General features: G+C 35.6%; 1 protein-coding gene across 2 annotated transcripts in view; it reads right to left on the bottom strand.

Annotated features, from left to right (window-relative positions):
* Window positions 1-992: 992 nt before the first annotated feature.
* The window catches only part of bib (big brain), an 83,906-nt gene continuing 72,428 nt past the window's right edge, over window positions 993-12,470 (bottom strand). The window contains exons 3-6 of one of the 2 annotated variants that reach the window (XM_053754877.1): window positions 9,067-9,265; window positions 5,330-5,706; window positions 4,292-4,497; window positions 993-3,711 (exon numbers count right to left, since the gene is read on the bottom strand). In XM_053754877.1, the coding sequence (XP_053610852.1) occupies window positions 3,557-3,711; window positions 4,292-4,497; window positions 5,330-5,706; window positions 9,067-9,265 (937 nt within the window). In that variant the 3' untranslated portion in view covers window positions 993-3,556. The remainder of the gene's footprint in view (window positions 3,712-4,291; window positions 4,498-5,329; window positions 5,707-9,066; window positions 9,266-12,470) is intronic. The other variant, XM_053754882.2, reaches the window with a different exon arrangement.

The raw sequence follows: 12,470 nt of genomic DNA, 5'->3' as shown, positions 1-12,470 counted from the left end.
TTTTAATGCTAACTGAAGTAAAACTTATGTAATAAAATGATTTACTAGTGCCTTTCCTTGGAAGCAAATCAATAAATCAAATCATACTTAATACAAAAATGGCATCTATAATCTTCTTGACTTCGTGTAAAATTATTTTTAAATCTCATGGCATACGATACGGCGTGTGTGTAACCAAAATTAAAGTAAGCTTAATTGTTTATTTAGCAACTATTTTTTCGAGACGGGCATGTTGTGAGGATGGATGTTATATCCAGAGATGTATTTACGGAGAAGGCTAGGTTACTACAGATTGTATTGATTAACAATCGATTTCGTACCATGTCCGTAATATCTGATTTAATTCGATTAGTTATATCGAATGGAACCTTTATTAACATGTGAATGTAAGGAGTGCCCAGTCTCGATTTGTATATAGTTTGTTTTATACTGATTTCTACAAACTATTGACGCTGAATGTATAAATATCGTAGCCGATTTCTACAACACCGCTCCCACCCGGCAAAATTACGTTCATTAAAATTTGAGCTCTATGCCGTTCTTTGTAGACTTATTTTGAATTGACAACAAATGAACAGACTGGTAGGCAGGCATATAAAATTGTCTAAAGCGGAAGAATTAAAACTCATTTTTCAATGAACTTTTTTTTCTCAGAAGTCGGCTATGACTTGGATTTCATAATATAATAGTTAACGCAGGACTGCAATATTGTAGGTATTTTAAGCACAAATCGTGTAATATTTCAGTATTGTAATTATGTTTATGTGTAATTATGAGTCGAGCTTATGTTATGTTTTGAATCTTCTCCACGACAGCTGGCAATAGTTATATGTATATTTAATTAAATATTTAAATAAACTTTATTTAACAAAACAATATTTTATTGTGATGACTCAAATAGTATAATATATTCAAAAAGTATTGACACTCTTACAAGAAATCATGATTTGTCTACCATATTGCATGAGATTAAAGTTATTGAAAGAAAACGGTTGAAACTGCAAGTAAATTTATTTGTCAATTTATTTACAAAATGGATTTTGTAACATTTATTATTTTACAATAAGGGGTAGAATGACAAACATTTTACACTGGAAAATATTAAAATGTTCTAATTAATAAAGTAAATCATACAAAAATACACGAAACATATTCATGGTAAGGATAACATTTCTAACTTCACCAAAATTTAATTTAGTGTTTTCAACATTTAATTTCATAATAAGTTATATCCATTAGAACTAGAACAGTATTAGTTATCGCAAAATCCGACTAATAGGAATAACTTTTGCTGTGTCCTAAAACATGGACTCTTAATATTCCATTCCTCTAAGTTTTAGGAAAATTATCAAACGGCATGACCAACAAGAACTTTGTCGCAATGGTGTGATTGTGAAATGAAAGGTTCTTTAGTGTCACACTGACGTTACTGCGAAGGAAAAATTGAAAACATAGATTCTAATATTCCATGCTTTAAAATTTTAAATTTTTGTTAAATGTATTATCCGACATATTCTTTTTGTTACAGACTATATATTTTTTACCAACAACAACTTATGCGTAACTTTCTGTGTCACAATATTGTAACAGAGAGCCGTGAGTGCTTTTGAAGCTTAAAAACAAATACTACCCAAAATTCTAGCTAGCTTCTTAAAATAGCATGTAACTTTTCTCGTAACCACTATAACATACATATTTTAATTGTTATCCTTATAAATATAAATACTAATTAGTGGATTTTATGGAAATAGGTAAATAGAGATGTAATAGTCTTACAATATGATAGATTGCATCTTTCTCCTGAAAAGATGGTCCACATAGTTAATTTATATGTTACCTTGCAATTTTTTAAAACTATAATTGAATATATCTAGGTACCTAATCAATTTAATTAAAATTTTACAGTAACCGTTCATAGCAAATGACGGTTACAAGATATTTTCCTTATTTATATTTACATTCAACATTATCTTATACTAGTAAGTCTTTCGAGAGTTTAATTTTATTTATGAATTAGAAATGCTACATAATTATTTAGTAATTATTTTGCTAACTTACCTATTTTTCATTTTGGCAACATTATTATAGTTCAATATATGTTCGATATACGAAGACAGCTTCGTTAACATCAATTAATGTTAACAGTGGATTAAAATTTAAATATAGTATTTCGTTGGAAGCCTTATTTAATACATGTCTTAAATATATAGCAAAATGTATCTTAATCTAGTATTAATAAGGATAGCCAGATAATATTTGGTTCGTTAACGTCTGAGTAACTATAGAATCTTATCTATGAAGACATAAATATGGCACTAAAATAATATATGGCAAGCCTTAATAATATGGAATTATGGTCCTTAAATCCAGCCAGTACAGACATAACTAAATTAAATATAAGCAGTCTTTATATAAAATAACTGAGTTATTAAGTGAAAATCAATTTATTAGACATACATTTGGATTTAACAAATGAAGACTTATAGAATAAAAAGCTATTATTCATTAGACTATTTTACAAAAGTATTATTTCAAAGAAGTTAGGTAGTCTATAAATCTAGCTCAGGTTAACATTTCAAAATCTTGCGATTTTTTTTACAAAATAAAACCACTTTACAACACGCTCAATCGTCAAAGATTTGACTACGAGTACCTTTAACTTTTGCGATTTTTAATACACCATTTAGTATAATCATAAAGTTAATTTGATTTAATTGCTTGTTAATTAATGCTAGGTATTCCACAAATTGTTTGTTATACCACCGAGTCCAACATCTATCTATATATATAAAAGTACAAGCGATTTTTACTAATCATGCCCAGCCTAAATCATTGAAGCTATAAACGCGAAATTTGGGCAGTAGCTTTATGTTATTACGTAGTGCTCAGATAAGAAAGGAATTTTCAAAATTCGACCACTAAAGGGGTAAAAATTTGGGGTAAAGTTTGTATGAAAAATAACGAAAATCTTTACGGATCTATTTGAAACTTGGCACAAATGTTATGCAAAATAATGAAACCAGTGTTTCAGGATTTTTTTAAATTTGACCTTTAGGGTAGTTAAATGAGAAGAGATAGAAAGATATCAAGACAGCTCAGTGGTAAACACCATTGAATTCGCGCTGTTACTGTCGATGATTCGAATCCTGAACTTCAATTATTTTGAATTAAATCTGATTATCTATAGGGTGATTTCTGTGAAGTTTTATTGTGATTTTACCCGAGCGAAGCTGGGACGGGCTGCTAGTATATACATATATATATAGTAATTTAACTTTCGTCATTATTATTAGAACTTACCTTAACTTACCAGAATAATTTCCACTTCACAACAAATTCAAACAACACTGCTAGGTCGTCTTTACTGATATAGCGGGTCGCCATGTACAACGTACGGGAATACATACGTAACGTTCCCATGCGCGCAGATGTTATAGCTATTTCACAAACGGTTTATACTATTCTTCATTATGAGACAGTTATTACAAGATAAAACCACTTCACAAAACGTTCAAACGTCAAAGAGCAGCGCAATGTTGTGCTGCGAAGGTCGTCGCTAGTAATGGTCGGGCGGGGTGGCCCTGTAGGGTGCGCGGGAGTAGGTGCCGCTGCCGTACGCACTGTCGTCGGACGGCAGCGGGCCGCGCCGCGTCGTGCTGCTTGCCGCGCTTGCGCTGTACACCGACTCGCGACGCTCCGTTACTGCTGCACCTGAAAGGTTAATTCCTTATAGTCATATTCCTCATAGGATCATTAAGTGGAGTAAACCCACAACTATTTCCTTGGCATTAAATTTCAATACTAAATGATAAATTATCAGCTAGAGTGCAGGTTTCCTCACGATGTTTTCCTTAAGCGGTATTAAATCCACTTCGAAAGCCTTCATCATCATATCGAGTGTTATTGCTAACACTGGTCAGAGTCAGATATTATTGAAGTCGCCTAAAGTCGTCAGACATGACTTTTACGACTACCTACCCGCCATCTAGTGGCAGGTAGTAGGATACACACCAATGTGCAGGTTTCCTCGCAATGTTTTCATTAGCCGGAAGCAAGTGGTGGTCTATGAAAACGAATTTGCAATCCGATTATAACCTACAGAAGTTTCATATATAAAATCTGTAAGACTCAGGTCTCCTTGAAAGCCAGCGTCGTGACACAAATTGTGAGGACTTTTATGATTGTATAAAATTTGTCAAAATGTGTTGCAAGTATGTATAGGTAGGTATTGTTATTTAGTTGTAGGTACTGTATTAAACAAGTAATCTTTTATTTTTCAAGGTATGTTTACCCGCAGGTCCCGGCCTGATGCCATTCACCGTAGCCCCGTACGCCGGCTCGCGCTGCGCATTGTGCGCATTCTGGTTATGCGTTAATGCATGTTGCGTGTGCGCGTGCGTGTGCGTGTGTTGCGGCGGCCGCAGCAGCAGCGACTGCGCAGCCACCAGTGGCCCGCCTGCGCCCGCGCCGCTGCTTTTGCTGTATACTGACTGGGATCTGTGAAATGAGAATAGCTTAGTGACAGGTTTTCGTTATTGATAAAATAAGCAGGTAGGTATGATATTGATAAAATATAACGAATTTTATTGCCATGCTTTTTTGCAAAGTTCAATGAAGTTAAAACCTATTCATTCCTATATTTCAGATTAGTTTTTAAATCAAAGCCACAGATATAAGAACATTACATTCTTTCACTTAAAATAATGATAACTTTGGAGGATTTGTGTATCTTTTTTTTCGATAGTATTAAAATATGTTTCGCCTTTGCGCGTTTCTGCAGGTACCTACATATTCAAATCTTGTCTAAATTGATTTCTGCTTACGTCACGTTTTATTTTACAAAACATTTTCAGCCTCTGTCGATGTTTCCGATGGATGCGACTTGAAATAACAGAGAAACACTCGCAGAATCGTGGATGGCAGACAAATATTTGCTAGCTCTAGAAATTCGAAGTATATCGGAGTGGCGAACACTCGTATGTTCGGGATGGTGATGGATAGATGTGTATCGGGAATCTAACTTGACTTGAAAATCCAACTTCGTGGATTTCGGTTTGAAAGTTACAATGGCATATCTGGGTACTGTTTAATATATGTGAAATGCGTGCAAGTTAAAATATAAAACCTAATTATTAGCGTAGATGCCTATTACGCATTATATAAAAAGCATCTTTAGAAATATTAATTCCACTGCGTCTGCGTGCCTCCCACACTCACAGACAATTCAGCTGTGGTCTGGTGGTTTTTACTGGCATCAATGCTGGCAACATTCAAACAAGTTAACTAACGTGCTGTAAAGGTGCACATTACAACAACAGAGCATAATTACGTGCAACAAGTCGATCCTTCAGCTGACCTGTGCAGCGTGTGTCGAGCGGGCGGCGGAGATCTGCAGTACAGCGACTTAGTGCCAGAATACAAGGGTTCCGTGGTGTCAGGGCGGGGCGCTGATGCAGCACAATACGTTGGTGCATGCCGATAATGATGGTGCGACGTCGGGAATGACGGCTTGTCCAATTCATCGAGATCTCGAGGCGAAGACGCGCGGGAGTTTGAATGTGTTCGCGGCCGCTTCGTGCCCCACTCGTGGAGCAGTGCGCAGGCTACCCCACCGCCTAGACCACCCACCCAGCACACCCAGTGACTGTCCCAGCGGGATAGCACGAAGGATGGGCCGAGTGACCGTGCCGGGTTCAGGGAGGGCATCTGAAAAATGAAAAACATGTTGGTTAGTTAAGAAACTTAAATTCAGTGGCGTTTCACGCAAGGCTATATGGGTGATTACTATAACAATGACCTTGTACGTTGATATTTTGAAAACACTAAGTAGTAAGAGAAACGGCGGCTAGGCTAAAGTGGAACTGGGCGGGTCACGTTTACCGTATGCAGCCTGAGAGATTGGCCCACATTCTTACAAACTGGATTCCAACTGACGGGTACAGTATGGAGACATTGGATGGAGAAGGCTAAAGAAAAGGACAAGTGGAAAGAGAGAGGGGAGGCTTTTGCCCAGTGGGACATGTTATAGCTACTAAAAAAAGTAGACAATAATTCGAAAAATATAAGTAACTGTTGTGATGTTACGAGTGACAAACAAATTATCATTAAAATTAAATGTAGGACAGGCCACATAAAAAGTGTGTTAGTTAAGAAAGAAAAGAAGGTTAATTTATGTGTCCGGCCGGTACTGAAGTGACAGGTAGAGATTTCGTTGCGTATTTCGCTCTATTTAAAACGAACGTTTATTTCAATGGAATGGTAGGAAAAGAATGAGCGCCGCGTTGAATTTTGATTTCCAACGAATATAGTCGCATTTTTTGCCTCCATTCTTGAACGGCAGAACGGAAACGAACGTACGATACAAAAAAACCGCATGCATTGAGTTGAAAGGATCCTGTGCAATTACTATACACTGGCGTGGGGTATAGATATGCTTTAGAGGTAGAGATACTATACCTGCTTGATGCTACAAATTATTGAACTAACAGATACATAATACCATACGCAACGCATTCTAAATACCTGCAAAATATTACTCATATTATAAATGCGATAGTTTTTGAAGTTGTATGTGTACGGCTACTGGACGGCTTGTTATGATATTTGGTGCACGGGTAGAATATAACCTGGAATAACACATAGGGTACTTTTACTTTTTATCCTGTAATTCTCACGGGAGCAAAGTCTTGGGGCGCTACTAGTATCTACATAATTTGAGAACTCAGTGAGATACTGTTTTTCTGCTATCTAAGTAATAAATGTACAAGACTCGCATGTTCGCGTGTTTCATTCGAAGCTGTGATGCCGCGAAGACTGGTCAGCGCCAATAATAAATGTAAATATAATATAGATGAAGCAGTAGAAGTGGCTCGGCTCTGGTAAAAATATTTTAACATCCAATAACAGCGTTGTAGATATGGCATCGACACGCAAGAATAAGAATACTCTTTTTTTAGAAATTTCCTATACATTACGAATGTAGGATAGGCGGTGTTCGTCTGTCGTTGACGAATTGAACACGAAATCCCCATCTATACTTTGGTTATTTTACAATGCAGTGTTTTATTCGTCATATTTTTTTGGACGGCCATTTCACTTTTCCAAGAATAATATTGTATGTTATGCGTCACACTAGGACGGTTAATTTATATTTTTCAGAATGTTTATGTGAACTATCTCAATAAACATTCCCAAACTGGCTACGGCAAAAAATACGATAAAAACGGACACAGAATATTGAGGAAAAATCTTTGTGACTTCCATGCCTTCTTAATTATATTTTCTTTAGGAAAAATATCTGTTAAGTTGCTCTGAAGTGCTTACTTATTAACCAACTTACGATCTTATTTGGTTTTTTAGTCTCCTTATACATAATTAATGGTAATATAAAGTATATAGGGTAGATACCTACTGTATGCGAAGTTTAAAGTTAACACTTTTAAAAATTAGAGTTTAGTCGCGTCCACTGTAACGATTACAAAACAGAAGAAGAAAACAAAAGAGAAGTGTTGAAATTAATATGAAACTTCGCTTATAGAATTTTCCCAAGGAACTTTTGTTACACTCTGAGGAGCATACGGTGAAACATTTCAAAATTGTAAGGTTTATTTTTTAAGCTGATCCCGGGCTTCGCGGCTTCACAGTCCCGAACGCAACTGTGAACATACAAAGAAGAACTATCGGCTGTTCGCTAACAACAAAATGGACAGAATCTTTCAAACAAAATAAGCGTATCCACCACGCCACGTCCATTTTATTAGTTGCTGTTGTAGGTAAGTACATCTTCCAAAATCACAACCTTTGTCCCAACAGATGTTAACCAGCAGCTGTCCTACGATCGCAGACAAAGGCAGGTACCCACACCTATAGCACATCATCCAGACTCTATTCAACATTGTACTGTGTCTCGAAGAAAAAAACACCGAAGGTACAGGGCGACGTAAACGTGAACTCTTGTATTAATAAAATCGTCAATGATAATAATATCTGTAATAATCAGATTTGATTCTAGATTTGAAGTCGCCTAAAGGCATCTTCCAAAAAATAGTGCAGGGCATCTCAATGTGTCCGAAGTTATTAGACTAAGTCAAAATTAATAAGTCAAAATAATGTGCCACACTAATGTAAATATAATGTGATACACTTTATTTTATATGTATAAAGCTTTATATCTATCCCAACTACCTACTTTGTGTCATGTTATATGAAGATCGTCGATACGTTTCGTCATTCGAGCATGAGCCCTATCAAGTTTCTCAATTCATGTTTGAATGTCTACAAACGATGCATTGTTCTAGTTTAGTTCTGAGGCTCTTCCAATTGATTAAAATTTGAATAAATACACAGGAAGCCATTATTATTCATTATCTATAGAGCTTTAGTTAGAATAGCTCTAGGAAACAGTAATGGTCATCATTCATGTTATGAAAAAGGCGCGTGATTCTGCTATAAAGATAAACTAATAACTGAGCACCATTTATCTTGGAGCAAAATGGTTTCTGCCGACAGACACATAGGGCTAGAACTTCATTATAAATAAGTTTTTTTACAAAAAGTATTTTTTGACACAAGGTTTTATCGTCGTCACAGAGATGTTATTGCATTCAATGTGTGAGAAAAGAATCATCTCCGTGCAGTAAACCGTTGAGGAGTTCCCACGTTGAGACGTTTCTTGGTGTACCTTAAGGTCATGCTTAGGTATTATAATAATCATTGTCATCCAAATCAAACTAAACGTGTGCAAAATTTCAGCTCATTCGGTTGAAGATATCTGCTTTAAAATTGAGTTCTAAGATTTCATCCGAGACATAGGGACAGCGACATACACATAATTAAGTAGGTATATTGCAAGATAAATAAAATCTTTTAAAATGGCTGCTAAGTTATTCAGTAGAGATAAGTTGAAAACAATTTGGTACGTGGGATGGGTGTTTGTTATTATTTCAAGTCTCCTGGTCGAAGAAGCAACTGTTAATGAGTTTTGTTTTCAACATTATTATTTCTCTATTTTTTCATTTCCTATTTGTACTCACGTACCTCATGTTTTTCTTATAAATTTAAACTTACAGAAACAAAGCTAGCAGCGCAGTAGGCGACTCCCAGCATGGCGGGCGCAGTTCCCGACCAGCGGCGCTCCATGGCTGCGAAGTAGGCCGCGGACACCAACCCCGACAGCACCACTTCAGCTCCCAGCCGCTCCCACGCCGCTGCCCCGCCTCCAGGGAGTGATGCTGAGAGGCTACCAGCATAGCCGGGTACGCTGACGCTGCAGCAATAGGAATATTGTAAATTTTGGTTAGTATCATTGACGTATGTTTCTATATACACATCCTGCCCACTATTGAAATATAATTCGAATTAAGATCTAAGCATACGTAGGGACAGACAAACAGCGGGAAGCGACTTTATTTTATACTTTGTAATGATGATGTAGATATGATATGTGACCTGATTAGGAATGTGCGGTATGTGGCATCGAAATAATAACAGTAGCGTAAGATAAACACGCATAACTTCCTCGATGGCGATATGTTATTATCTCACACTACAGACTTATATATTACCCACACTAATTTAACATCTAGCGCTCGTCGTGTTCTAACCAGCTACTCGGCGCGTACTCAATTTGAACACGGCCTTGTAAATTAGTCCAATATATTAGAGTAACAAATAGACTGATTAGTGTCGAATCTAGTTAAATAATCTAAAATGAGGTGAATGAGGAGACCTACATTAGGCAGTGAGTGCACAATGGATTGAAGAAGTTGAAGAATATTATGTATTAGTAATAAGTAATAATATATTTTTTATGAATGGCTGGCATCTGACAAAAAATTTACACCGACATCGTGAAACGATATAATTTCGCGTATAATATGAAATTGTGGAAGTAATTGGAATGTGTTCCGTGCTACAATAGGACCACTGCATATCCTACCGTGGATGACGTAGGATGCGATTATGGGATACACCGAAACCTTCTTCTTCTATATCTATTGGTGAAAACCGTATGAAAATTCGTGCAGAAGCGCGCAGAGCGCGTGGGAATTTGTTTTATAATATGTAAAGATAAGGACACGAAAGTAAATAAATGTGACAACAGTAATGATTAATGATGATATAAGCTTTATGTACTAAGCTAACGCGAAACATATATTTAATGCTTTATTTATTCGTATGTCTTCTGAGATGTACTCGTAATTTGTCAAAAATATCATAATGTTTCATACGAATGTCATTCAGAGCCTTTGAGCGAAATATGTCTGGGTATCATCTTCCCAACCTAAGACTTATTTATTTCTATCCAAAAACATTTCATTCTCTGTTTAACTCACTCAGTTTGCGCTTCGACAACATACATGAAGCATGATAATTTAATGAATATGTGTTTACATTACTTAATAAGTAAAACTAGCTGTTATCAGTTTCACTTTATCTCGAAACACAATCAATATACAAACTGCAACTACGTAAATTCGTTTTCTTCATTTTTAATATATGTATAAGACATATATTTCTTAATTGACGTCCTTGGAGAAAAGGCTGCGGTGAAGTTTGTTGCGCCGTTTGTTCTTCACCTGCGCTTTGGAAGTCGGCAATAGACTTTAGTTTAAGTATTTTTTTGATGTTAATAAGTGATGTATATCATCGTAAATTGAATAAAGAATTTTGAATTTGAATTTGCATAGTTTATATATTGATTGTGTTTCGATATAAATGCAGCTAAACGTGGCTTTGTCGCGACTCTCTGTTTGCCTGTTCTCTGTTTCTCTATCTAAGCATTTTCCTAGTTACTTCTTCCGCCGGTAAATGTCGGACCCGTGATAGTTACTATCTGTATTAAGATTTACAAAATAAAAAAGACTGAATTAGATCGATTGGAGGACAAACACAGATTTGATTTTTTTTGTTTCGATTTCAGCGGCTAATATGTTTTTATTGTTGTACTTGTTTTTTCACAAAAATGAACGTTTTTTTTTTCAACAATGATGACAACAATTCAAGCGTTTTTTTTTCAACAATGATGTAATAAGAAAAAAAAAACTAATGCAAACATTTCGTAACATGAACAATTTAACTAACACTGGTATCAGATTTTATTCAAGTCACACTGTATCCCTAACTGTGTACCAACGAGGCATATGCAAAACGTTGCACGAAAAAGCATTCACGCGATCGGATCAAGACATACATTCTCTCACTCGATATTCACACGACACATATGACATTTTGTAGCGATACACTGGAACTCATTATTTTTAGGCTTCGAGGTTCATTTGCTGGGTATTTTTGTGCCGGTCAATATCTTTCGACCCGGGTATTATTAGATGAGGGTGTATGCCGTGGGAACAAAGGGAGATCTAACATCTGATGATTTGACGTCATCTAAACAGTGAACAGACAGACAAACAGGCATTATTTACGTTTTATTCTCACAGAAGATGTCGCTTGTTTTTTTTTTTTTAATTATACACGTGATTCGTTACGAGCGCCTTATTTTGCTAACTTTTGTTGCGTATAATTTTATGAAATCATTTAACAAATACAATTTAAAACATATCCAACTGGATATGTTTTAATTAAATTGCATATTATTATTATGTATCTTGGTTGGTGCATGTTTATTTAATCGTATCGTATTCTGTTTAATAGGTAAATAGATTCAGTGTGTAGATTCAGATGAATAAGTATAAAAATATATAGTGTTGGCCCTGATATTTCTATTTTTTTTTTGTTTATCTATGGTGTTGGCATATGAATAACACCGGATAGTTTTTATTCCAAAACTCCAATCTACGGCCCCGCAGTGCAGCCTTTAAAAATATTTATTTTCCAACCCGTAGCTAACAAGCCGGCTACAGCGAAACCGCTGTAACTAGATGACAACTTGAGCGATTAAAACTGGTGATATTTGCACTAAGCTAATTAGGAATTACGTTGGAAGGTATCGTTATAATACGCAATTTGATAACATGAGTAAAAGTTGACAAATTCGCCCCAAAAGTTCTATTATTTTTTTTTGTATTGGGGTCGAATTGCTGGCAACAAATTGATAAGGATGGACCAGGGCAGAGATGGTTGGTAGGTTATTAAATTAAATTAAAAAAATATATAAGACCTCATATTAAATTAAAGTCGGGAACAGGTGTTTATCTTTGATTTGTTTACAACTAAAGTTTACAAAAAGGCTAATATTGGCAGATGTGAGACTAAAATTGATATCACTAAGATTGATTGAAAAGAATTATAAAAAATGCTACAAAAGGGTAGGTACCACGCAGCTTGTGCCATGACAAGGAGCTATGACGCTGATTTTCAGTGATACCAACAAGATGATACTACCACAAAAGAATTTACAAGATACCTAAATCCGCAAAACATCCACAAACCCAATCATATTTTATCCAAGTAACAATATCAGGATGGATGAATACACAATATTTTAATTAATATATTAGTCGGTAGGTAAG

Source organism: Plodia interpunctella, chromosome 2, assembly GCF_027563975.2.
Source record: "Plodia interpunctella isolate USDA-ARS_2022_Savannah chromosome 2, ilPloInte3.2, whole genome shotgun sequence".
Lineage (NCBI taxonomy): Eukaryota > Metazoa > Arthropoda > Insecta > Lepidoptera > Pyralidae > Plodia > Plodia interpunctella.
Note: the sequence above shows the minus strand (reverse complement) of the source record. Positions and strands in the feature narration are given on the sequence as shown.